The sequence below is a fragment of the Nothoprocta perdicaria genome, unplaced genomic scaffold, assembly GCF_003342845.1.
Source record: "Nothoprocta perdicaria isolate Ctin4 unplaced genomic scaffold, notPer1 scaffold_152, whole genome shotgun sequence".
Classification (NCBI taxonomy): Eukaryota; Metazoa; Chordata; class Aves; order Tinamiformes; family Tinamidae; genus Nothoprocta; species Nothoprocta perdicaria.
In genome coordinates, this window is record NW_020454672.1 from 1,288,502 (window position 1) to 1,313,853 (window position 25,352).

Genomic DNA, 25,352 nt, shown 5'->3' on the forward strand with positions numbered 1-25,352 from the left:
TAGGGGGATTTATAGGTGATCAATCTAAGAAACATCAAGGTTCCAGCATCAAAGGCAATAACCAAAAAACATTTAGTGTAACCCATGAGAGTCAGAAGGGGACTGGGATTAGCAGGAAGCCTGGGTCACTTCCACAAACTGTGGCACTGCTCTGGCACCCATCACGTCGCTACTGTCCTCACATTCAGCTCCTGCTGGAGCCCCTCGAACTTCCATCCATTCAGAGGCACCGATTCCCTCGAAATGCCAAAGCAGCGTGGTACAAAAAACAGGCGCCCACGCACCCAAACCCCTTATGTCTTTGCTAAAGATCGTAGGTGGAAATAACTGCTGTGAGTACGTCTAGTGGCTGAGGTGACTGAGCAGTCTTTTTACAGGAAGAAAAAAAAATTTTGGTAAGTTTCTGGCCGAGAGTTGATAAAGAAATTTAGAGTATCATGGAGAAGGAGGGAATTTAAATGTTCAAATATATATATATAAAAAAAAAAAAAAAAAAAAAAAAAAAAGAAAAGCAGCATTTCTGGGCAGTACTTGAAGGAGATAATGTTTGTGTGAGCACCCCCTCCACCCTTCACCCCCCATAAAAATAACTGGGGAAAACCGCCCCACTTTGGGCAAGCTGCTGGGCAGTAAGGCATGAAAATGAACGTTGTGCCCGGCGCAGCTGCGGGCGCCAACGGCCGCCAACGGCCGCCCCGCGCAGCTCGCGCGGGCTGGGCGCGGGCAGAGGGGCAGCTGGCCCGGGCCGCGGCGCTCAGGCCGCCGGTGGAGGGGCTGTGTGCGCCATGGCGGCCGCTGCCCTCAGCGGCGGGGCGGGAGGCACCGCCGCTGAGGCCACTCCGCGGGGCAGGGAGCTGGGGGAAGGCGAGCGCGTCTCACCGGCCGCAGGGGCGGGCGGCGCGGTGGCGCCCAGCATGGCGGCCCTCGCGGCTCCCCGGCTCCACCGCCGCGTTGCCAGGGCTGCGGGGCCGCGGGGAAATGGCGGCGGCAAGGCAAGGCGCGGGCAGAGGCGGGCTGCGCCTCTCGGCCCCTCCGCGTGGCCGGGACCTTCCTCCCGGCTGCTCCTCAGCCCCCTGGCCTGAGCAGCCTCCGCRGTGCCAGGCCGGGCAGCTCCGCAGCCTCGCTGGTTGCTCTCCCCTCAGGGGCCTGACCGTTCCCCATGGATATTCCCAAAGGAAAAAATAAATCCTGGCAGTTAAGTCCCTTTGGGGCTCCTAAAACTCAGCTGGATGTGAAGATTTGTGTTTAGAGAAAATAGGCATGTTTCCAACAACAGCTTTAACCTGTAGATCTGTATGTAGATCCTTACAACATACACCTGTATGTAATTTAATACTGTTAGTGAAAGGGATGCTACCAACAGTGTGTTCAAAGCATAAGGTGAGTCACTGATAGGTTATGCGCACACTTTAAAGCTATTGTATGTAAAAAACACCTTTTGTGATGGTGTTTGCTGCAGGCTCAAGCCTTCATTGATTTGTTACCATTTCTGGTAACATGAGTTGAGTTTGAACATGGCCTAGAAAGCACCAAAACAAAGCAACCAAACCCTGTCACACTTCAAACCTTTTGCTCCARCCCTTAGAGGGCTAAACCAGGCCTAGCTCTAAGCTTGACTCTCAAGYGTGTGCTGCTCATTACATGGATCGAGCAGAATTTGGAGCCTGTCCTTCTCCTCAGGAAGTTCCCATAGATGCTGTTGTCACTGAGTTTGTCTTGTTCCGTGCTGTCCCCACCAAGCAGGTGGAGCATTTGCTCCTTCCTGTCTCAGATCTATTTGTGCAGGAGCTACCCCCTGCAGTGATACATATTTCTGATAAATTAGATATAAACAGTGATCAATATATGGTGGCATGCAAATGCACTCATCCCCAGTGAATCTCTGAATCCCCTCTAGACTTTCTCTAATTGGTATATTTAAGGTTGACATCTAGAACTGGCTACACTGACAACTGCAGGTAAGATTTTGTTAATGATAAAGACTCTAGGAACTGTTAACATCTTCAAAACCCCTYGAAGCCCGTTGTTAAGATGGAAAAGCAGTGTTGCAATGAACACAGCACAATAACAGCTTGGTATTTTTACTTGCATCACAAACACAAAAGGGTTCTCATTTCCCAAATATCCCCATTGCAGAGAGCAACACACCAGCACCGTGGCAGCACTCTGCATTTTTATAGYTTTAAAAGTCTTGCTCCTAGCAGCTTTAAAACCAGGCACTACACAACATATGCCAGAGGGAATAAAACTTGAGATGTATCTTGTCCTAAAACATGTACAGCGTGTCCATTTATTCCCAATCCCACCACCACGCCAGCCACACAAGCCCAGCAGGAAGGAAGAGAACCACACTCAAAATATATGCTTCATTTTATTTATTACATTTAAGAAATATTAACATCTCAGGATATCTGGTTTATCATCTAAGTCCAGTCATAACCAACAAAGAAAAAATGTTAACCATGTTTCAAATGAGCATTCTTACATTCATTTCCCCCTGTAACTTAAAAGTTTGTTTGGCTATATTAAATTCTTATGTGTTTGACTAAAGGAAAAGAAAAATCATTTAAAATGTCTCAACTACCAGGCATCCTGGTTTGTTAATTGAATGTTGTTGGCACTTGTGTTCACAATCAAGCACTCYGCTTTGTTAATTTTCCCCTTCCACCCAGAACTGTCTTTTTGGTTATATTTTTAATATCTGGATATGTAAGTTTTTCAAATAAATTTAATAAGAAATAAGAAATCTAAGGCTGGCTGTCTGAAAAAGTTCCCATATCACTTCTTCCCTTGATAACCCACGTATGAGATAATGGATGTTACTTGCTTTAATTTTTCTGAATCCTGTTGAGCAAGAGGTCTAAAACTGAGGCTGTTTTATTTCCATTTTAACTGAAAAAAGTACAGAAACACTGTCTTCATTTGATGGTGTGCATAAACATTACACTCCATATATAGCAAAAATATCTTTTATTTATAATTTACATTTCCACAAGTGAAAATTGTACATTTTTACATATACAATTTCATTCCATTAAATTTTCACGCATCTACAGAACTTTCACACAATGACACCTGAAACTGTGCAGGCAATAAGAAATTCAAATACAAAAATGTATTTATTAACCAAACAGTAGCTGAGGCCCTGCCTCAGCTAAACATTTTTATTTCATATAAAAAGTATTTGCGTTCCAGAGTCAACACAGCAGCTCTTCTGTTCTGTAAAAAAAATTCATACCTCAGTTTATTTAAACAGACTCAACCTTTTCAGGTTCTGTTTTAATATCTGCAGATGCAGGTGTGCTCTCTTCTGCACAGCTAATAGGAGTGTCCTCAGGTTCTTCTTTGACTTTAGGGGACTCACAGGATTCTTGTGTTTCTTGTTTAACAATGTTCAACATAATATTTAGTGGATTTTCTACAGGAGTCTTGCTGGGAGATGGTGTGCAATCGAATGATGATGTCTGCACAATGAGAGTTGTTGTAGCATTAATACACCACTAAAACAACCATTTGTAACTTCTTAGTGTAATTTTCAAAACATGAACAGCAAGTTGGTAATCAGGCATTCAACATTCAAACTTCAACTTCATCCAGACCTTAAGAAAACCAGTTCACTCTAACTGAATTTCTTAACAATTATTTTCAAAATGTATCATCCAAGTAGGGATGAAACACTTAAATTATCATAAAACATTCCCAGCTATCCCCAGAAGTATTGTAAACTCTCAAATCATTAAAAATTGAACACACACATACACACATCAAGATCCATTTATTCCATTTTGCAAACCCCTAAGACTTGAGAGCTTTACTCAATCATTATTCAGAAAATATTTTCAAACCATGGTTTCTCTTTAGTTTTGTGTGACACACAAACTGACACACTACACCACAGCAAAAAAAATCTAATATATAATCTTAAATAATTCTGTAATACAAACTTGCCATGCCTAAGGCCCTTATTTCTTTGTGTAATCACAAGCAACAGAAATGGGCAGCATTCTCTCAATACATTTGCACCCTGCAAAGGCAGAAATCAAGCAAAACCAACTCAGAGTGCTTAAGAAAACGTAAAGAATCCACTTACATTTTGGTAATCTTCGTAACATGATGGATGGTAAATCTGAAAAAGAATTGTTATACATTTAAGCATATATTTATTTTACAGTACAAGCGCTATTTATGAACAGGACAGTTTTGATTACATGCTTTATATTTCATCCAAAAAAAAAAAGGTCTGAGCAGGTAAMGTCTAACAGTCAAATGTAACCAACTGGACAGGGATTTTGTGTGTCTTCGTGTAGGTGAAGTTACGCAAAAGCCTGGAAAGTGTTCAGAATTACCTGTCTGCCGATGTATTTAGAATTTATACAACCAATATCTACGTCTATATATATAGACACTTATCTTTCTTTTGGCAAAGCAGCATGAGGGAACCCTAGTGCGCCTTTGCTAATGGAATGAAGATTCCAAGCATTTCAAAACAGAGATGCTGGTGTATCTGGAGGCCAGCAAAAACATCGAGAGAATCCACTGGGAATTAAAACCACTTTCCCCTCCCATTTTCTCGCCGCAAGGTTGTTTTTTTTTCTTAAACACATATAATAAAACCAGTTTACCTTTTCATCTACTCTAATAGCATTCTTCAGATGCCACTCCTCCTCCTCCTCATCCCAATACTGTTCAAATTGCTCTTGGCAAATTTCACAGCTCTGAAAAGTTATTAAAGAGAGAGAGATATTGGGGTTATTTTAACAATATACTGAACACAATGACTTTAACAATGCAACTAATGACAATCAAATGAAGCTCTTAAATATCTTGACCTATATCATGACCTTGCCTCCACATTTTAAAAGGAACTTTAGAAAACAGTTACTAATGAAAATGCTGAGTGCAGCTTGCAGACTCAATAACAACCATCAGCAGGATTTGCAGTCACTTGAGACTAGTAAAGCTTTGTCCTTTCAGCTATAARGTCTCTGGAAACACTTATTGACAACCTAATGCTGTTTTTTTCTGCCAGGAGACACAATCCAGCACAGGGACTCAGCTGATTTTACTCATGGCCTTATCTGCACTCTTACCCCAATGAGTTTCAAGTTACATGCTCTAGGTGTTCCTGCTTGARCRGGAAGGTTAGACTAGATGATCTCTAGAGGTCCCTTCCCACCTTAACCATTCTGTGATTCTGTAAAAAGGAGTAACTCTTGTTTAGAATATGAACGTCGTCAAGGCTTTCTCTGACATACGGTCAACTTTGAGAAAAAGGCAGAAGACACGCATACATTTCCTTCCCCCAAGTTAAAACAAATGCCTTCAGGACTTAATAGCTAGTTTTACATAGGTTAAGCATATAAAACTAAGTTGAAATTCTGCCAATACAGTGTTCCATGACTATACAAATTAATCTAATAAAATCTTCTGGTTATTTTTAAGTCAAAAGGTTGAGATACTACRTTGTCCTAATGCCTACCTTCTACTGGAGAGAGAAGAAGAAAATGTAAAAGGAAATTATCAGTAAATTATCACCCATTTCCAATTCCAGCTTTGTTGTGAGGATGGAATGGACGATGGATTGCTTGTTTAGTTTTGTTTTGTTTAAAACTACTTTTGTTTATACCGCACCCACCCCTGGGAAACAAGCATTACATAAACACATCTAAAATTTATGGAGTGGCTGCACAGAGGCCGTTCTCTCCAAGAGCAGAACTTCAGACTAACCCACTGTAGAATTGAATGCTATAAAATTCTTTAAAGTATGAGATCATTCTTACTCCCTGGGCTAATTCAGCAAGCTGGAACATACCTCATCTGCTCCAGCTGGTCCAGCAGGAACACTCTGAAACTCCTTCTCTTTTGCAGCTTCTTGTGTCTTCAGCACCACCTCTTCATGAGCTTTTTCAAAAAACTGGCTTTTTGCACGCTCCTCTAGATCAGCTATTTCTTCAAATTCAATCCAGTCCTAGTGGAAAAATTTCATTCATACTTAGACATGGATAGACAGCCACAAAATAACACTTAAAAAGTAAAGCTCAAAAAAAACCCCAAAAAGTAGCATATGTAACGAATCCCTTCATTAAAAATTCAAATGCTCATATGCAACATTATAGTGTATTTTTTTCCATAGTACTACAATATTCAAAAAAAAATGACCAGAAGCATCACTATCTTTCAATATCCGTTCTCCAGCTTCTGTGTTTTGACTATTTGCAATATCTGAACAGCATTGGGTTTATCAAAGGTGAAGTCCTGTGATGATGCAACTCACGATTCAATTGCAATTCTGCACCACACACACGAAGCAGAGAATCTGGTCTTAAATTTATCTATTACTTACTGTTAAGCTGTAGTACCACCTCCTGTGTGTAACTTTCCTGCTAACATCCTTTTCTGTGCGGTTTTGGCGGTAATGCCAGTCTAAATGATCTGCATAAACATCTGTCTGTGAAGTAGTAAATCTCATTCCACATGAGTAACACTGAATTCCAGTGTACAGTCGGTTTATAACACTATCGTAACGCCTAAAAAAACAAACAAAAAACAGTCTTAGCTTTTCTAAAATAAATAAATAAAGCTTATTAAGTTCCTCAGTAAGTTGCTTCAAATGATCACGATAGTTGGGGAATAAAAATCATTTGGTCAGTTTTGCAGACTACCACCAGGGTAGTCACAATGGAAGTAGCAAAGGAAGCAACACTGACTACAATTTTTATAACCCTGCTGACTAATTCACACCCTATATCTTGGATACAAACAGATCACACAGGTTAGTTTTCCCTTCTTCCTCACTCAAATTCTACAAGGTTAAAAACAGAAGCAAAAATGGCTGGTCCTCCTGTAACAGCCACAAAGCAACACTCAAATCTTCTAAAAGCTCTCAGCTGCTCTGGATTAACTGCAGAGATATCSTGACCGTGTCCTTGCTCTTACTGCACTGTAAGATCATGCTACTGTACGCACTGTCTGAGTTCTTCCACTGTAAAGTTAGTGAGGTCTGGGACATTCTGGTCTTCATTCTGATCATCCTCCTCCTCTTCAGCAGCTGGCTGGGCTGATGTTTCATTCACTTCTAGAAAATAAAGACAATTGCAATTTTATGGAGAATGTACATTCTATGGCAACACAGTATATTATCATAAAGAAATTAAATATCCCTGAAAGTTACTTTTATTGAGACACTAATGCAAGCAATCTATGTTAAAATGTAAGTGCATAGTAGCTAAGTGAGTCTCATCTTTAACCATTATAAAAGGCATACAAAGCACAATTAGTTCTTCACAATCTGAGTTTAGGGAAACAAGTGTTTCAGTATCTTTACTCTTTGGCTTTAATATTCAGCACTTGAAGAAAGAGGTTATTTCAGAATCCGACGACAATCTGACTATAATCAAGAAAAAAGCAGAAAAAGCAAAGAACAGCATCGAAGATGCRGCTCACTGCTTTGTATAGCTCAAAGGTACAAATTAAGTTACAAGATACATTTTAAGAATTAAGATTTTACTACATCACATGCAAAGAAAAGAGCTTAATTTAAAAAAAGCTGTGAGAAATCATTTAGCACAGATATTATTCATAAACTGAGTAGTTGGAATGTAATGGATCTACATACGTGCTGACGTGGAATCTGTTTTTGATGGTTTGAGGATTCCTGTTGAGAGCAGTTTAGCAAACAACTCATTGACATCCAGCTGGCCAAGGTGGTTGTCAGGGTATGAATGTGGAAGGGCTAAGGGAAAAATGAAATAAATCATCAACATCAAGGATGGCAAAAARTTAACTTTGAAAATTTACTTAACTTCCATCAATACGCTTCTCTCTGCCTCCTGCTTCTCACACTGTTTTTCTTCCCTTGTAGCAGCTTCCTTCATAATTGAAGTATTTTTAAGTGCTACCTATGCTGCCTCTTTGTATAAAAATTTCTATTTTTTTAAAGTAAATATAGCACTTACAATTTTATGCTTAAAATATTTATAAGGATTAATCTACTTGATTACCCGCTTTTAATCATGACATTGTACAAGTTTTTAATTACTAACCATTCACATACGGGTGTGTTTTGTATAGCCTGGCAAATACAAGTCACTCCTACAAACTGATGCCTTCCCACCCTCTCAAAAGCGGACCAGATTTTATTTTTTTTTAAGCTCAGCTGTATGTCCAAAACCACATGGCTAATGAAAACTAATGAAAGCCCCCGGTGTTTGAGGAAAATCCCTGGAGAAATGCAGGTACTACAGAAACCACAGAAACTAGCATCTCATTAAGTGCTAAGGTTTCCATTCGTCCATGCAGAACTAGTACACCAGGACTATATGGAATGCTTATTTTTATGGGCTCTAATAAACAAAAGAATCCAAAAGAAATAAAAAACATTATTTTATTACTGAAAATAATTCTTTTCAGTATTTTGGTACATACCTGCTGGGTTCTGAACAAAGCTTCCAGGATTTGGTAAATACTGCTGACCTGGACCATAAGGTCCTGGTTGAGCGGACATGAGAGCCACCTGTRAAAGTAAATATTTATGTACTGTTTGCATGATACCATTTAAAATTTCAGATATGTTAAACTCCTTCCAGGAGTGTACCATATTAGTTCAATACTCAAAGGTCAAATGAGCTCACAACCTTTCTTTAGTCCTAACTTCCCAACAGAAAATAAAAAAAGAGAGAACATTTAACATTTAAATAATAAAAAACACACTTCTTTCTTCTACTTTTCCAGCCTTCAAATTCCAATCATACTTTTTAAACACATTACTCTCTTTCAAACTCTTCTCTTCCACCAAAACAGAGTGCAGAGTGGAGATTCCGGTAACTGWCCATCAGTGAACACTGCTATTCAGACATTCCTCCTTATTTAATAATTGAAACATCCCATTCCAAAAGCATCCTGAAAACTGAATGTTTTCATCAAACTAGATRCAGCAAACTCCAGATGAATAATTTTTAGAATGCATTTCTAATAAAAAGCATTCTTAGATGAAAAAGTTAAAAATATTTAAGTTTTTACTCCTCTAGAGGTCAGTAGGACAACTAGCTTATATTCAGTTCATTCTTTGTATTTGATTTAGTTATTATCCCCCAAACAAAAAACTGCCCTCTAAAATCCCTATCTGTAATCAAAGGAAAGGAACAACTTTCTTTTCATTGACATTCAGCCTCACGTTCCCCTTCTGATCAGGGCACTTCCCTGCCCAGGCAAGAGCAAGACAACTGCAACTCAAAGCATTCTGGTACAAAGAGCACTGTGCTGGGCAAAACTGTACAAAAGTACTGCACAAAGCAGAGTTCAACAAAGTCCAGATCTTGCCCAATTCCCCCAAATTACAGATCTACTGCCATTACTAGCAGCTCCAAAAAGCTAATGACTATTTTGATCCACTGTAATTCTACATCTGACAGATTAACCACCTATATGCACAATTATACCAGCTTCCATGCTTTACAGAGTATGTTTCATGAAAATACCAGACTTCCCATCACAGCTCTGTTCCTGAGTTGAAAATGGAAACTCATTTGCTCAAGCTATCTTCTCAGCTACAAGGTGACTGTAAAAATCCATTTTTTTTCCCCAGTTCTCCCCCTTCCCCAAAATCTAACAAGTAAAACCTCCTTAAATAATCTAACTACTTAAAAAAAAATTTTACTCTGAAACTGTCTTCTAATCTCCCTGCTTCTCAGAATTATCTTGTTTTTGGAGGAACAATAACTACTAATCTCAAAATACAAAAACACTGCAGACTGCTGTATTTAGAACAATCAGCTCTTACCTGGCTGCTTCCCACTGCCAGGCTATTGAAGTTTCCATACTGAGGACCCTGAAGACCTTTTTCATCAAAATAATGTCCAGATGCTCTCAAGGGGAAATTCTGTGCTCCTGGGCCAGCTGGCCCATTGAAATTTGGTCCTGGAGAACCATCAAATAATTCAGGTCTCTGGAATTGCAATCCATGGGATGGTCCATTGTAGCCCTGGCCGGGATGTTCACCRAACGGGCCACCTTGTCCATAGGGTGCCAGTTCCAGTCTTGAGGCAGGATGGTTAGCTACATTTTCAAAACGTGCACCTTGCAGTCCAAGGGGCAAGTCAAACCTTGAGGGTTGCTGGTGAGGACCGTCAAATCTCTGAGGTATGGCTGTGTCAAATCGTGGCTGTCCCTGCTGGCCAGGTGCCCTTTCAAATCTTGGGCCAGGCTGTCCATGAATTCCATCAAATCTTTGCAGGAGAGCGAGCTGGCCAGGTTGACCATCAAAGCCATCAAATCTTGGACCAGTTCGACCCAGAGGACCTTCAAATCTGAGACCAGCCCCTCCCTGGTGTGCTGGTCCATCAATTAACCTGGGACCCACACCGGGTCCTTCCAACCTGAGTCCAGCACCTGACGGTCCATGAGGCCCCTCAAATCTAAGTCCAGCACCTGATGGCCCGTGTGGCCCCACATGCCCCTCAAACCTAAGGCCACCTCCGGGTTGACCATGAGGCCCCAGTGGTTGTAAGTGTGGCCCATCGAAGGGCCTGAGACCGCCCCCTGGTTGACCATGAGGCCCCAAGGGCTGACCATGGGGTCCCTCAAACCTGAGAGCACCCCCTGGTTGACCTCGAGGCCCCAGAGGTTGACCATGAGGTCCCTCAAACCTGAGGCCACCTGAAAGTTGACCACGGGGTCCTTCAAACCTGAGGCCAACTCCCGGTCCTTCAAATCTAGGACCACCTACAGGCTGTCCTGCTGGCCCCTCAAAACGCAATGGGCCACCTATTTGCCCAAGGGGGCCCTCAAATCTCAGGGGACCTCCTCCACCAACCTGACCTGGGGGTCCTTCAAACCTGAGGGCACCAGCCAGCTGCCCTGGTGGCCCTTCAAATCTTAGGGCTCCAGCAGCCCCTGCTGCTGCCAATGGTCCATCAAATTGAGAGGCACCTCCCCCTACCAGAGGCCCCTCAAATCTCAGAGCAGCCTGTCCAGGTGGCCCGTCAATTCTAGAAGTTGAACCAGCAGCAGGACCATCAACAAAAGGACTTCCTGGTCCATCTACGCCAACCCTCGCAGAAGGTGGTCTAGGTGAGCCATCAAAGAGAGGTCTGTCTTCCATCAGTGCACTTATTCTCTGCTTTACTTCAATGCCTCCAAATCTTGATCCTGGAGACTCCGGATCTTCATATCTCGCTCTCTTGAAACGTTCACTGAATGGGGACCTTGGTTCTTCTCGAACACCTAAACACACACACAAAAAAACATAACCACTTACTGAAATGTTGCCAATTAATTAACAACACTAAAATAATGCAAAAATACATACCAGCTTGGCCAAGAAGCTGTCTTTCTTCACGATTATCAAATCTGCAGATTGCATCACCATCTATTTTCTGGAACTCTGGTGTGCTTTTCCCCTGTTGCCTGAGAGCTTCTCTAAACTCCTCTGATTCTCCCCAGCTGTCGTAAGGATCAAAATTTTTAGAACCTCTTGCTCCTTTAGTAGCATTTTGTTCCTCAAGCCTTCGTCGACCCTCAAGTGGTGAAAGACTATCAGGGAAAGCTCTGTTACTGCCACTTACAGGAGAATGTCGTCTGGGTCTTTCTCCAAAAGGTTCTTTTCTGTCAAACTGCACGCCACGCTTTGCTTTAGCTTGTTCACAATCTATTCCAGAAAGCAAAGCATCAGGTAAATGATAATCTAAAATATCATCAGGATCTAACAGATCAAGTCTTGACAAGGAAGGTTGCACTTGTGTTCTTTTCAATTTTGCTTTGTGTTCATAATATGTTAATTCTGCATCAGACAGAAGAGGTTTCTTTTTCAAACCACATTTTTCTTCTGTAGGACTATCCCACACGTTGCATCTGTGCTTTCCTTCCTGATACTGGAACAGCTGTCGGATCTGGTGAGCTACCACGAGGAACTCATCTTGCGTTATTTCACCAGATGTTAAGCGTTCATTTGCCTGTAATAGTAAAACAGAAGTTTAGACTTCTAAACAAGAAAAACACGACTATATCCAGGACACTTCTACACATATAAATTAATTAGTATGACCTTCTTAAGTAATTCTCTCTTGCTCGCACATGTCAACTCTTTGGGAATCTGTAAATTGGCATCCACACTTAACCGGTGCTGCTGCTTCGGTGCTCGGGGTGATAAAATTCCTTTACTAGCTGACCAATTTTCCCGGTGTCTTTGGTGAGGGGATTTACCAGCTGCTTGGTGTTCTTCATTCGGCTGTGAGCTAGAAACAATAAACACACTAATTATGCCTTCATTTTGGACATATTCTTACATTCCAATTAAAACTGACCATGACAGAACATCACAATCTATCAAAATTTAAGTACACAGCATTTCCATATCCACTACTAAAAGTTAATAATCTGAATATCCAGGTTTGACCATCCAAACATTGCCTCCCAAACCTGAGCATACTGAAGTCAGCAGGAAAATTTCCACTGACTTCAGGTAGAAATTGTTCAAAAGATGGTAACTTACTTTTTATTCTCTTCCCAACCAGATTTCCACCTCTTGCCTGATTTGGATCCCTGCCAGTTTTCTGCATTCTCCTTTGGATCAGGAGAGGCTTTTGTAGAATGCTGGCTGGCTGCTTCTTGGGGCCTGTCTTCTTGAGTTTTTTTCACTCTCCTTGGATCTCGCACCTCTTGTTTSACGTTGCGTTTATTAGAATTTCTTTCATCTCTTGCTGTTTGTGCACCTTCTTCAACATGAGACTGCTTAGGGCCAATCTGACGTATCTTTCCAATTTTGGGAGTTGAAGTGGGAGATAAACTCCTAAGTCTTCTTTTGGGTGATCTCCTATCTCTTCTTTTTGGAGAATGTGTAGACGGTGACCGTGACTTAGGAGAACGTGATCGTGAGCGTTTTCTATTGCTCGATCTCCCCTGTTTTCCACCCTGCTTTTCTGACTCCTCTGTAGCTGTATCTTGTTTCTGAACAACACCATTAATTACTTTATTTCTGCTGCCTGCTGGTCTGTGTTCACCTGTCTTATGGTCTTCTTTTTCCTTTTTCTCTGTACTTTTCTTCTTCTCTTTCACCTCGTCCTCTTTGCCCTCTGTCTTTTCTTGAAGATGTTTTTTCAATCTCGGGTCACGTTTACTGATTTCAGATACTTTTGTGCTTTCGCATTCCTGGCTTTTACTATCTTTAGTACTGGGCAGCTTATTTTTCAAAGGTGATGGTGATTTAGATTTTACTTCTGATGGATCAAGCTCTTTCTTGGGTGTTTTTTCACTTGCTTTCAGTTTTTCTTGCTTTGAGCTCTGTTTTTCAGCCTGAGCTGTTTTGCTTGCCTTGCTATCCGATTGACTGGTTGCATTTGTTGGAAATTCCTTCCTATGAGACTGATCTTTACCATGAGAAGAATGTTGAGCCATCCTGTTAAGTCGAGGATCCCTGTTTACTATTTTGACGTCATGCAGTGGAGGGCTCGGGGACGGCTTGTTTTTCTCAGGTTGCACAGGAGTCTGATGAGGAGATTTAACTGCCATATGAGGTGTCGGAGACACATGTTGCTTGGAAGGTGTTGGGACTGAGGCTATAGTAGGTGATCCTTGTTGAACGCTAAGAGAAACAGCCTGAAAGAAAGGGGGAGAGAAGGAGGGAGAGAAAAAAAAGGATTAAACTACCTAGTAACTCCTGTCCAGTGATGTTCATATTCTGTGACTTGTAGCCCAATCTATAAATGTCTCAAGAGACACACTCAGATTGAACTGTTTAGGTTATCTGCTAATTACTGATTTTGATTAATGCAGTACCACTACAAAAGATAAAGTTCGAACAGAAATGAAACTACAAAATATGACTTAAGTATATGTTTGCACTACAACATTAAAGGTATTAATTTACTCCACATGCTCAAGGCAAGTAAGCTAATGCATATGTGATATTTTTCTTATTTCTAGACTTTCAAGGTATTTTAGTTTCATGTTTTTACACCATCAAGATGTCTTTACAACTATCAATGTAAGAAGACTTTCTACTCCAAACATGAAACAACACTGCTTAGTGCCACCTTCAGATTTAACAAATATGACCTAATAAGGAAACTGATTTTATAGTTCCAAGCACCCAGGCTCCTCTTTCTGGAGAAACATTAGCCTCTCTCAGAAAAACCAGAACCAAGTTAACTGGAAAATCCTGGCTTGCTGYGAGCCATGAGAAGAGGTGGAAGATCAGGATCTTCAGCTGACATCACTTTGGAGAGCGTAGGTTAAACAAACAAATAAGCCAAGAGTTTCACTTTTATTCAGTTTTTATTAACATTAATTTTAGGTCCCCAGATCAACTTGCACTGCTCTAATTCTAATATAACCACATTTGTGTAGAATTAAGGGAAAAAAGTAACTTACTGCAGTTAGCAGTATAACTAAAGTACTATTAAAAGTAAAAAGTTAAACAGCTATGAAAGGCCCATAAGCTACCCTACTCACCAACTGTGCTTTAGTCTGCTCCAGCTCCAACTCTAATTTTTTCTGCTGAAGTTCTAGCAACTGTTTTTGTTTTGCAAGCAATTGTTGCCTTATCAATTGCTCTTGTGTCAAGTTCTTCTGTATTTCAGGAACAGCTGGAGGAGTTGAGGCACCAGAAGTGACAGCAGAGGTAGGTGGAGTAGATTCCTCTGGCTAAAAACAAAACAAAGTTACATTTAAGTCTTGATGGAATCAAGTAACTTAATCTCTTTTCACTGCTTCACAATGCAGTAGCGGGATTTAGTGTGCAATGAAGTTACACATTGCATTTTAAATGCAAAATATAACTAAAATATTTAAAAACTTTTGCTCCACTGTTAAAGTTACAGCACATCATTTACTATAAAATTACCAATGCTCAAAAACTTAAAATACAATTTTGAAATTAAAAAAACAATTCCAGCACATATCCTAAGTTCAGAAACTCACCTCACCCATCTATTAAGGTCAGAAACTTCTTTCTTAATATACTTGTCAAAAAGCAATACACAAGCAATGAAAACAACTAGTACCATCTGCTCTTACATTAGGCATGAAAACTTACCGATTTATTTAAAAACTTAGGATTCACATGGATGCTAGAAGTATTCACATTTGGGGGCAGAGGTTTAATTGGCCAAGCAGGATCTAATGAGTTGACTCTGACATCAAGGGCATATAGTTTCTTCAAAGGAAAAATATCATCCCATGTGGAGCGTAATTTAAATAAACTTTTCCTAGTATTTTCATCCACCTAAAACAATAAAACAATTCTATGGCTTGTTAAGTTAATATAAAACAACTTATTACACTTTTCTGTAAAACTTATTCCAGTTATTTTATATTTATATCACTGGTTTGATTTTAATACAATCAAGAATGCAGAATTTATAAACAGTGCAGATATGCTTCATACACCTATACCAAGAGAATAACAGAAGCTTCAGGGTGGAGTTGTTGTTTCAGGCCACTTAAGAGTTTTATTGTATATTACCATTCTCTATCAGAATTTTCTTTGAACTTTTCCATTACCCAAATTCTCATTTTACTTGCCCATTTTCTGTGAAAAAAGAAGTAACAAAAATACTGGAAGGCAACAGCTTTTAGGACAGCAGGGAAGTCAAGTGCCTGTGCTAAATGGGATGTAACAATCACCAGCAAAGCAGAGAAGAATGATACCACAGAACAAAATCAGAGTATGCTGATCGCCTGTTCAGTCACTGAACAACTTTTTTTTTCCCCAGTAAATACAGCAACAAAAAGGGAAACTAGGTAAAATTAAACCAGGTAAATTGCAGTTCAACTGCAAAATTACACCTGCCTGTGAACTATGAATGTTCATATTCACAACAAAGTGCCCTTGTARGTCTTGCATCTATGTCATATTTTCATTAACTATTAATTTGAATTATACTATAAAAGTTGTATTTTGCTTTACAATAAATTTCTAATTCACTTGATAACCCAAGTAGCTAAAAAAAAAAAAAAAAAAGGCACACAAAATATGTAGCTTCCCTACTGTCAATATGCTACATTAGTCATTAGAGGCTGTTAAAAGCCTTTTGCTGTTTTAAAAAAAAAAAAAAAAAAAGGCACACAAAATATGTAGCTTCCCTACTGTCAATATGCTACATTAGTCATTAGAGGCTGTTAAAAGCCTTTTGCTGTTTTTGTTTCTTAAGGTACTACAACAAGACAGGCAACAATTTTGAAAAAAAAATCACCTTTTTTTCTCTAAATACTTGGATAAAATCACCAAAAACACTGCTATCCTGAAGGGTGTTCTAAGGTTTAACAAAAAGATATGAAGCTCACCACAAAAGCTGCTGAAATGACTGGGCAGAAGTATGAGACCAAATGTTTAAAGATACCTTTGTGACATTTACTGATAAAGCAAAATATGTAACAAYGTGAACCGTGGAACTCAACCTGTGCCTTGCACCACCATCAACTAAGCTATCAGAACTGCTACTTTGTATATATATGTTAAATAAGCATAAATAAACCACTCCAATAGCTTAGTAGATAGTTATYCTACAAAATTCAAAGAAATGACCATTCAGGACTTCAGCTGCAAGACAGTTAAATGCAACTCTGAATGAACAGTGACCATATAATACTGAAAAATAATCAAGCAGAATTTCTACTTATCTGCCTATTTTAACACAAGAGTTTAAATTCAGTGTTCATTATTACGATGTATTCCCTAGTTAGTCACCCATTTCACATCTGAAAACCATATAAGGAATACTGAGTTCTCAGATCCTCACCAATAATGTGGAGACAGATAAACATGCAAAAAATCCTCTCATTCATGAGATGCCACCTTCTTACCATGGCATTTAAGGAATCACAGAATTTAAACTTCATTTTTGATCCAACTTAAACCCATTCAAGTCCAGCCTTTCAAAAACTGGACTTCGATCTGCCTTGCTTACAGGCAAGGAGTCACAATTAGTTCGCTGGGTTTAAACATTAAGAACAACAACTAAGAAAARAAAGAATGGAAAAGTCTGGCAGCAGTTGTCAACATTCATTGATATATTAAACAGGTATTTGTAAAACGACACAGCAATACATCCAAAAAGCCTTTTCTCTCTAGGACTTTTTTAATCACAGACCACCAGAACAGTTATCAGGTGTCAGCGATTTTCAGTCTTCACTGTAGAAACACTCATTTTGTCACCTAACAAATAAATTAAACTAACCTAATTAACTACACGACAGACAAGTGCTGAGAAATACTCGAAAAAAATGAGTCTCAGCATAGTCTTGGCATAAAATCTATTAGTTATCTTAAAAATAAAGCAGTAACTCATAACTAATCAGCCCATACGTTAGAAGAAATCCTTCCAGGCAAGCAATTATTGATAAAAAATTATTAAATCTTGCATGGAAAAAGACTCAAGAAGCTTATGAACTTAATGCGACTTTACAGCTTTCAGCTAACACTGAGCTTACATGCTTGACAAGAGCACAAACATCCTTTCATGTTACATGTAACAGTACTAAGAATGAAGAAAGACAATCAACTCTGATAACTCACCACCCAAGAAAACCCAGAACCAAAAACACGTATTTATTTTACCAGGAACAAACTTTGCTTAGAATACAGAACTTTGCTGAAAGTGTATATACCTTTTCAAATACACAAATAAATGTTGCAACTAGGTTTTTAGTAAATGCAGTAAGATATTCTTTTCCCACATTCTTGACAATGGAATCCATAAGGTACATAACTGGGAGCTTCTCTGATGCAGGAGCCTGGAGTAATAAAAAGAAACTGAGAAGTTTAGTACAACAAAAATATACTTTAAGCTTTTTAAATAAAGGGATTACCAAACCCAGAAATACAGACCTCTCTTTTGGTTGCCACTATATACACCAAGGGATTTGCTTGGGATTTTTTTTTTTAAACAAAACTTAAACTGGAAAATCAATATGCTGTTCAAAGTACCAGGCAGTGTGTCTACCACAAAAAAAAAAAAAAAAAAAGTAGTAACATCTTATTCTGTTTCCATATGAAACCTCTGGGGGAAAAAAAAAAGAAAAAAGAAAAAAAAAGAAGCCCACAGGACAGTATTGCTGCTAGTGTACTGAGTGTAAACTTTCAAAACCCATTGAGAAAGTAATTTTAAGTTAGCAGGAAACCATTGTTAGCAATCAAAGGAACTTTGAGAAGTTGTTTGTAATTCAAATCTTGAATAGTTTTTCTGGATTTCACGTAAAATTCAGACTTCTGGCAAAGAGCCCAAACTAGCAAACTTCCGCAGGCTTTGCACTGAGTGTTACAGTCCTTTTTGACAACTGCATGCAGAATAGTCACAGTTATTTCATTGTAATCCGAAGAAATGGAGCAAGGAGTCCCTTTTTCTTGGCACTTGCAGATATTGACAGTCAATTTCATGATGCAAAAWGCTCAGTTCAAGGTTCTACATCCAAACAAAACTCAGTCATAGAGTGGACAGATGAGCTCAAACTGCAACCACAACTTTCAGGGAAGRAGTCTTCATACTCTGGACACACCTTTGTTACAAGAGGAGGTTTGCTTTTTTTTTCTTTTTTAAAAAAAACTTCAGCACCAAGTTTGTGCGATGAGAGTGTGGTGACACTGGACTGCTCAGTGCAACTTCTAGTGCACACGAAGCACCACTGGCCCACAGCAAAGTGATTTTAATGCCCACCACTGGCACATCCAAGTTCCAGAAGGCACCAGCAAGTATACAGACTTGTTGAAGTGGAGAGCAGAAAAGACAACACTACAAGCTGAGTGTTGACCGTGATCCCCTTTAAGTCCCATTCACAATCTGGTAAACTCAGGAGAAAACCAGAATAACTCAACTCACTGCTCATTTTAACAGGACAAGCTAGGAACTTCATTAATAACACCTTACTTCACAACCCCACTGCCCAGCCAGGTGTGTGGAAGTGCTCTTGCTTTACAGTTTTGTATTTAACTCCTTCCTAATTAAGGTGGCTTATACAGTGGCGCTGAGTCAAGAGTATTTTTATATGGGTAAATCACAGTGGTTTCTCAACTTTAAATGTGTTTTCATTTACAATAGCTTAAATTAATTACATTATATTACCATGACCTGAAACTTAATTCTGAAGAGGACTAAAAACTTCTTGTTAATTTGGGGGGGGGGGGGGGGTACTGCCTTTGGGCACATCACAAGTAAGAACAGGCGGCTGATGCATGTTCATACACTAAGAGAGAAAAAACTGCACCTTAAGACAGCTGAAACTAGTTGCAGCACATTAGACACATGCTTTAAAGCAGTTATATTGCCTAATCTCAATGGCAAACACTGMAAATACGCAATGGTGTTAGAATAAACAACTCTGTAGCCTCCAAAMACAAAGACTGTGGGTCTAAAACTACTAAATAATGACTATAAATATCGGCTATTTTTAATACAGTCTGCWCAATGGGACATTAAAGACATTATTGTTAAGTTGCTCTGAATGTCTTCCATTTTTTTAGAAAGTGACACGGCAAGCGCACAGCTACTGACTTTCAAAGTCAGCTTTCAGTGAAACACGCAGCTGTCTCACCAGCACTTATGCTACTGACACAATATTTTATGTTCTTCCATTTCAACGAACAGAAATAGTTCACTGTACTCARCTAAACTTAAGAGATGCTGGGGAAAACATTTAGCAGCAAGGGCGCAGTATGAAGTTCAACCATCACCTTCATTATACATCAGGCTGTTAGAAGTAATCAATCACACATGGAAGCACTGCAATTTGGTTAAGGAAGCCTACTGCAAAATGACGCATAGAATTGTAAGTTTAGCAGAAAATCCCACTTCACATATAAATYACTCAGGTGTTACATTTTAAGACCCAGGACTTAAATACGGCTGGAATATTTAAGTCTTCACTTCTGGAAATGTTTATTATGTCAGAGTATCTAGCACATATTCCATTAACCAYGGAAAGGAATCCCAGATTTCCATGTATTTTAGTTTCAGGTAGTCTCCCTCTCTCTACTACCCCCCTAACAAGACAGACGCCCGCATGACACTAGCCAAGAAGCAGGGAGGCTCAGCGTAATCACCAGAACACAGAACACTATCTCTTGAGCTTAGCAGCATGATATTAAGGACTTCATTACAGAATTCCCACTGTTCTTTCAAATAACGTATGAAAACTACTGTTGGAAATGTGTGGCTCTTTATTAGTTTCCTAAAGGATTTCAACCTTAATCATATTCAGTAACTGATCCCCAAGTCAAACTCGTGAAAAAAAAAATTTCAAAAATAACGTAAATAAATGGGTCTTGGAAACAGATTCTGCACTATACAATGGTAAATAAAAAGACAAATACATATTTCACACTTTTTATTTACAAATTTTATAATACCAGTCACACATTTCATAACCATTTATTAAATTGTAAAGCAGACCACTCAGTTTTACACTAAACAAACTGTCTCCAGGCAACACTTTTTAAAAGTGGCTTAGTAAAGGAGATCACTTTCCCAGGAATAACTAAAAACTTCCCTCATATAACCATAGTCACAAACAGTAACTATGCAAAACTGACCATTGATACAGGATTTAAAACATCTTTAAAAGACACACTTCAGGGCAGGCTCTAAAAATCACCCCCAAAAAATGAATAAATTTGACAGCATTGGTATTTATCACAAGTCATTTAATACACATCCACTGCCCTTTAAGAGATATAATGGTGAGATCTATTGGATTATGAGGTCACCTCCCCAAAGAACAGCCAAACTTGGCCACTGGCAGCATTTAAAACTGAGCTGGAAGAGGTCTGAGGAACACTAAAAAGCCATCCTGTATCGATAGAAAGATGAATTAAATAACTTGAGAGATCTTTCCCTCCCCATCATTAAGTAATACAATTCTCACCATTATAAACCATGATTTAAAGCCAAAGGAAAAAAGCCTTTGAACACCTGGTATCAGAGGGAGCAAGGGAAAACAACGGGGGAGGGGTGACTAGCAGGAATTAGGGGGGAAATGCAAGAGTCGCCCTTTCCACGTAAAAATCTCCTGCTAAAAAGGTGCCATAAACCCCCGTCCCTGCTGGCTGACTGATGTCAGCAACTGCCTGGGTTGGGCTCAGAGGGAGCCTCCTCTTTCCCTTCTTTTTATATCATGTGCCTTTCAGACGCCATGTTAGGATCCTACAGGCTGCTGCAGTTGCTACGCGCAGAGAGAATTTCTTCGTCCCCATCCTCATCCAATAAACTTTTCTAGCCAAAATAAACACACACACACACACGCAATACTAGGCTTTAGTCAGGGCACAGATCGCCTGAAATCCGAACAGGTTTCTCCAAGCCCAGGTAAATTACTCTAATCAGGCAGAGCAAAACAACCCCCATGACCACCACACACACACACTTCTCTAACCGGAGCAAATTATCGCCTTTCGCCCACGGACTTTTCTGAAAGATAAGGGGCCCCCAGTTAATGTCTCGGGGAAGCACCGGGAAAATAGTCCTATGTTCTAAATTATAACTAATACTTAAAACTCAGAGTATTTAGCCTTTAAAAGTGGTCGGTTTTGCATGTTATAAACTCAACCTTATTTTCAACCCTTTATACTATTCAGAAAAAGAAAAAAAATCTATAGAAATCGCTCTTCCCAGTCGGCCTCCCTAATGGTCGCAATACTCGTCCTGCTGTAGGGATTGCTAAATGCTTAGACACGGGGTGAGAGACACTGAAAACTGGCTCCGTGCGGGGGAAAGCCCAGCTCCAAGGGCGAGGTGCTGCTGCCCAGTCACCGCCGGGCCGCCATGTTGTGTCTGCTTATTTACCCGGCCCTCAAAGGCCGGGCCACGCTGCCCTGCCGGCGCCTCTGCTGGGGGCTAGTCCCAAGCGCAGCCCTACTAGGTGCACCCCCGTCCTGTGGGGCAGGGTGGCCTGGGGGCTCGTCCCCTCCCTCGAGTCCCCTGCTCCCTATGGGGGGGTAGAGGGGTGGTGGAGGGAGACGAAGGAGCTTAGTGGGTAAAGGAGGCGCCCCCCGACCCCACTTGGGGCTCCTTTCCCCCCTGCTGCTTCCCCTGAGCCCTCTCCCCCGCCGCCCGGGCGCCCTCCAGCTCGGCCGGGCAGCCGCTCGCCCCTGGCTACGCTGCCTCCCGAGCGCGGCTGCCCCCGGGCTCCTCGCGGCCCTGGCTCCGGCCCTCCCCCGGGCTCTCCGCCTCGCTCCGCTCCCCGCCGCCCGGGCCCTCGCCTCGCTCGCTCTCCCCTGCCCCCTCGCTGCCCTCCTCCCGCTCAGCCCCAGCCCGGCTCCGCCCGCGCCCCTCCGCAGGCCCGAGCCCCCGGGGCCGCCCTGACCCGCTGCCCCGGCCTGTCCCCCCCCGGCAGTATAGGTAGGAGTAGTAGTCGGTGGAATATAAAAACCTTGGCGATTTGCGCCTCGATCAGGGAGACGATGTCCTTGGCGAAGGGCAAGTTCTCCTCGGCCAGGATGGTCAGCATGTTGATGTGCGGCTTGCTGTTGAACGTCAGGTCCTCCAGCGACGACTGGTAATCGCGGCACGCGTCCTCCCGGGCCTCGCTGCTACCAGCGCTGCTCTCCGGGGCCGACATGCTCCTCCGACCGGGGCCCGCACCGGGACCCGACCCCCGACCGAGAGCCCCCGCCCCGCGCTCCCCCGCCGCTGCCGCCGCCGCCGAGCGATGCCGCCCCCCCGCCGCTGCCGCTGGGCTCCTCTACCGCATCCTCCGCGCCGCGGCTCCCGCTACGGGTGGCGGCGCCGCCGCCGCTGCTGCTCCTTCAGCCGCCGCCGGCCCAGTCTCAACGCTCACAAAATGGCGGCGGCGGCTACGGCTCGCGAGCCTCTTCCTCCAACCGTTGCGTCATGTGAAATTGTTCTAAGGAAAGGGGCCGGCGGCTTGGAAAGCCCCTTTTGTTCCCTTACTGCGCGCTGATTGGCCCGCGCCGCCTCGGCTCACGCTGTGATTGGCCCACCCATCGCCACCGCGGCCGCTGACGGGCGGCGGCCGCTCCTTCGTGCCTCCCGATTGGCTCCCGCGCGGAAGGCACCCGCGCTCTGACTTGACATTGGCTGCGCTCTCTTACTGGACGGCTTCTGATTCGCTGTGCCGCTTCACCCCGCCTCCGCGCCCTGCCTGGAGCTGCGATTGGTGTCTCGGTGTGATCCCGCCTTTTCATCCGAGCTTCTGATTGGTTGCACCGCTTCCCCCGCGCAACCCCTCCGGAGGGTCGCCATGGCAACGCCGCGGCCTGCGCGCGCGCCCGGGGCCTTGGCGCCTGTTGTGTGTCCCCGTCCCCCCCCCCGCCCAGGTCCCTTCCGCTCCCCCCGGCCTGACGAGCGGCCCCGTAACCCGCGCCGGGACCCCCGGATCCACGTGCTCCGGGGGGGGGGGCACCTCCTTCCCCCCTTCCACGTGTGTCCTGTGAGCTGCGCAGAGCAGCCTGCTCGTGAAAACAGGCCGGGCGTCGTGAAAACACGAGGGGGGAAGTGTGCATGGTGCTTAAAAGGTGCCAGTAGTGCAAAAAGAGAGCAAAAAGTGGCGCCTAGCGGGGAGATGTTGGTGAGSGCTGCTCTCTGCTGGTTTTTACCCAGATAAAAGTGTGTTTTGGTTTTTAGGTTTATATTTATGTGCCTTTTCTGAAGAATTTTGACTTGGAAAACAGGAGAAAGGAAGAGCAACGTGGTAGTGTTATTTTTTCCATGCCGCTTAGCTGCGTGTCCGTGTCCGCGGGCGGCCTGGCTGCCCGAGATAAGGGGACGAGGCGAAACGCTCCTGCGCGAGCGGAGCCGAGTCACGCGCCCCTCCGGGCGGCCTGCACGTCACCGGGAACCTGGCGGCCGCCATGCAGCCCTCGAGCAGGAGCCGGGCCCTGACCTAGCGGCAGGCGTGTTCGGCACAGACAGCACRAGTTGTTGTGGCTTCCGCGGGGGGAAATATGGGGCTGACGAAATCCTCCCCCTCCAAAACTGCTCTGCTTGTAACCCACAACGCTGCCGTCTGCTAATTACCGGAGCAAAACCAACAGTACCAGCAAAACTGCCTGTGTGAGGATCTCATGCGGGCCAGGGCCACCCGGAAAACCAGATTTGCGGATTCCTAACGGKCAGGTCACGGAGCCGGCTATGAGGCGGGAGGCCGCGCGCGCCCTGCTCTGCCCGGGGCTTCACTGCTCTCCATTTGGAGCCTCTAAGGGCTGGCAGTTGAGACGGTCATCAGCAAAGGCTGCTCCTGCCGATGCATCTTCTTGCTGGCCTCCAACTCGTTAAAAAAGCTGCTAAAGCCAACCTAAATGTAGCAGATATAGCTTGAGACTCACCAGCAATTGGTAATTAAAGAAACTTTGCTGGATGGTTGTGATGTTACAGCACTACGTGGGAAAATGCAGCTGGGGATGAAGCCTTCCTGACAATTGAGGCTGTTCCAAGATGTTTATGATTGTGGTTGAAAAYGTACATAGTTGTCTTTACGCTTGAGCTGAGTTTTTCTGAGTTTAATAAAATTCATTTGAACCAAATCTCTAGGTGCTCGGAATTGTTCTTGCTGCTTTTCATTCAGTTAAAGTTTAAAAAAAAAAAATAAGATTTTTTAAGATTGCCTTCAAAGTAGCTCTGCTTTTATCAGCATCCCACCCTCCAGTAGTTTATCTGTAGAACAATCTCCACTAAAATGTAGCTACAGGAGAAGATCTGGTAACACCCTTTTGGAGAATGAATCCRGTTTAAATCAGTGTAATAACTACATGCTGCTTACATCTTGACAGCATTTTGATGCTTACCTCAAAACAGAAGATGTTTTGCTAGTGATACTACAAGATTTTGCCAGCAAAGCTATGTTGGTTGCTGAATTCTGTTAGAGTCTTGGTGTTGTTAAATCAGAGCACTTTTAAATGCGAATTGGGGCCCCAATTCTCACCTCATTAGATCAGTTCTTGCTTGGGTTACACAGGTCTCATGAGGCTTCCCTTGTTTTGTTCACATTTAATATTATACCTCTGTGACCTATTACCAAAAAACACAATAGAATATAATAATCACAAGCATCCACGAGCTTCTTATAGCTGGATTATCTCCTGTTAAAGCCAAGCTCCAAAGTTACTCTGAATATTCTGAATTTTGAGTGATAATTTGATAGCTTGATAATTAGGAAAAGTTGAAGTGTTGACATACCGAAGAGTAGGTTTAGTGCCCGATTGTCCTTCAGAGCTTTGCAAGATCCTTGCCCTAACATCTTCCCTGTGATGAGTTCCTCTTCCCAAAAAGGCAGGTCGACAGCAAACAGCAAGGAGCCAAGATCAAAGGCTAGGGACGGATAGGGAAAGAGCTGTCAAATCCACATATTCCAGTCTTCACCAGTCTATGTTAAGCAAAATATCATAAAATCCACATCTCTGCACAATTTGG

General features: G+C 42.4%; 1 protein-coding gene across 2 annotated transcripts; it reads right to left on the reverse strand.

Moving 5' to 3' along the window:
- Positions 1-2,762: 2,762 nt before the first annotated feature.
- PCF11 (PCF11, cleavage and polyadenylation factor subunit) lies at positions 2,763-22,577 on the reverse strand. 2 transcript variants are annotated; one of them, XM_026034916.1, is made up of 16 exons: positions 22,354-22,577; positions 17,602-17,727; positions 15,029-15,217; positions 14,446-14,637; positions 12,488-13,590; positions 12,041-12,230; positions 11,306-11,948; positions 9,779-11,220; positions 8,425-8,512; positions 7,616-7,732; positions 6,967-7,072; positions 6,344-6,527; positions 5,813-5,968; positions 4,623-4,715; positions 4,091-4,126; positions 2,763-3,464 (listed from the first exon to the last, which is right to left on the reverse strand). In XM_026034916.1, the coding sequence occupies exons 1-16, from the start codon at positions 22,540-22,542 to the stop codon at positions 3,249-3,251; spliced, it is 5,070 nt and encodes a 1,689-aa protein (XP_025890701.1). In that variant the 5' UTR covers positions 22,543-22,577; the 3' UTR covers positions 2,763-3,248. The 2 variants fall into 2 exon arrangements, with proteins under 2 accessions (XP_025890701.1, XP_025890700.1); XM_026034915.1 differs by having other exon boundaries at positions 6,967-7,075.
- Between the last annotated feature and the right edge of the window lie 2,775 nt (positions 22,578-25,352).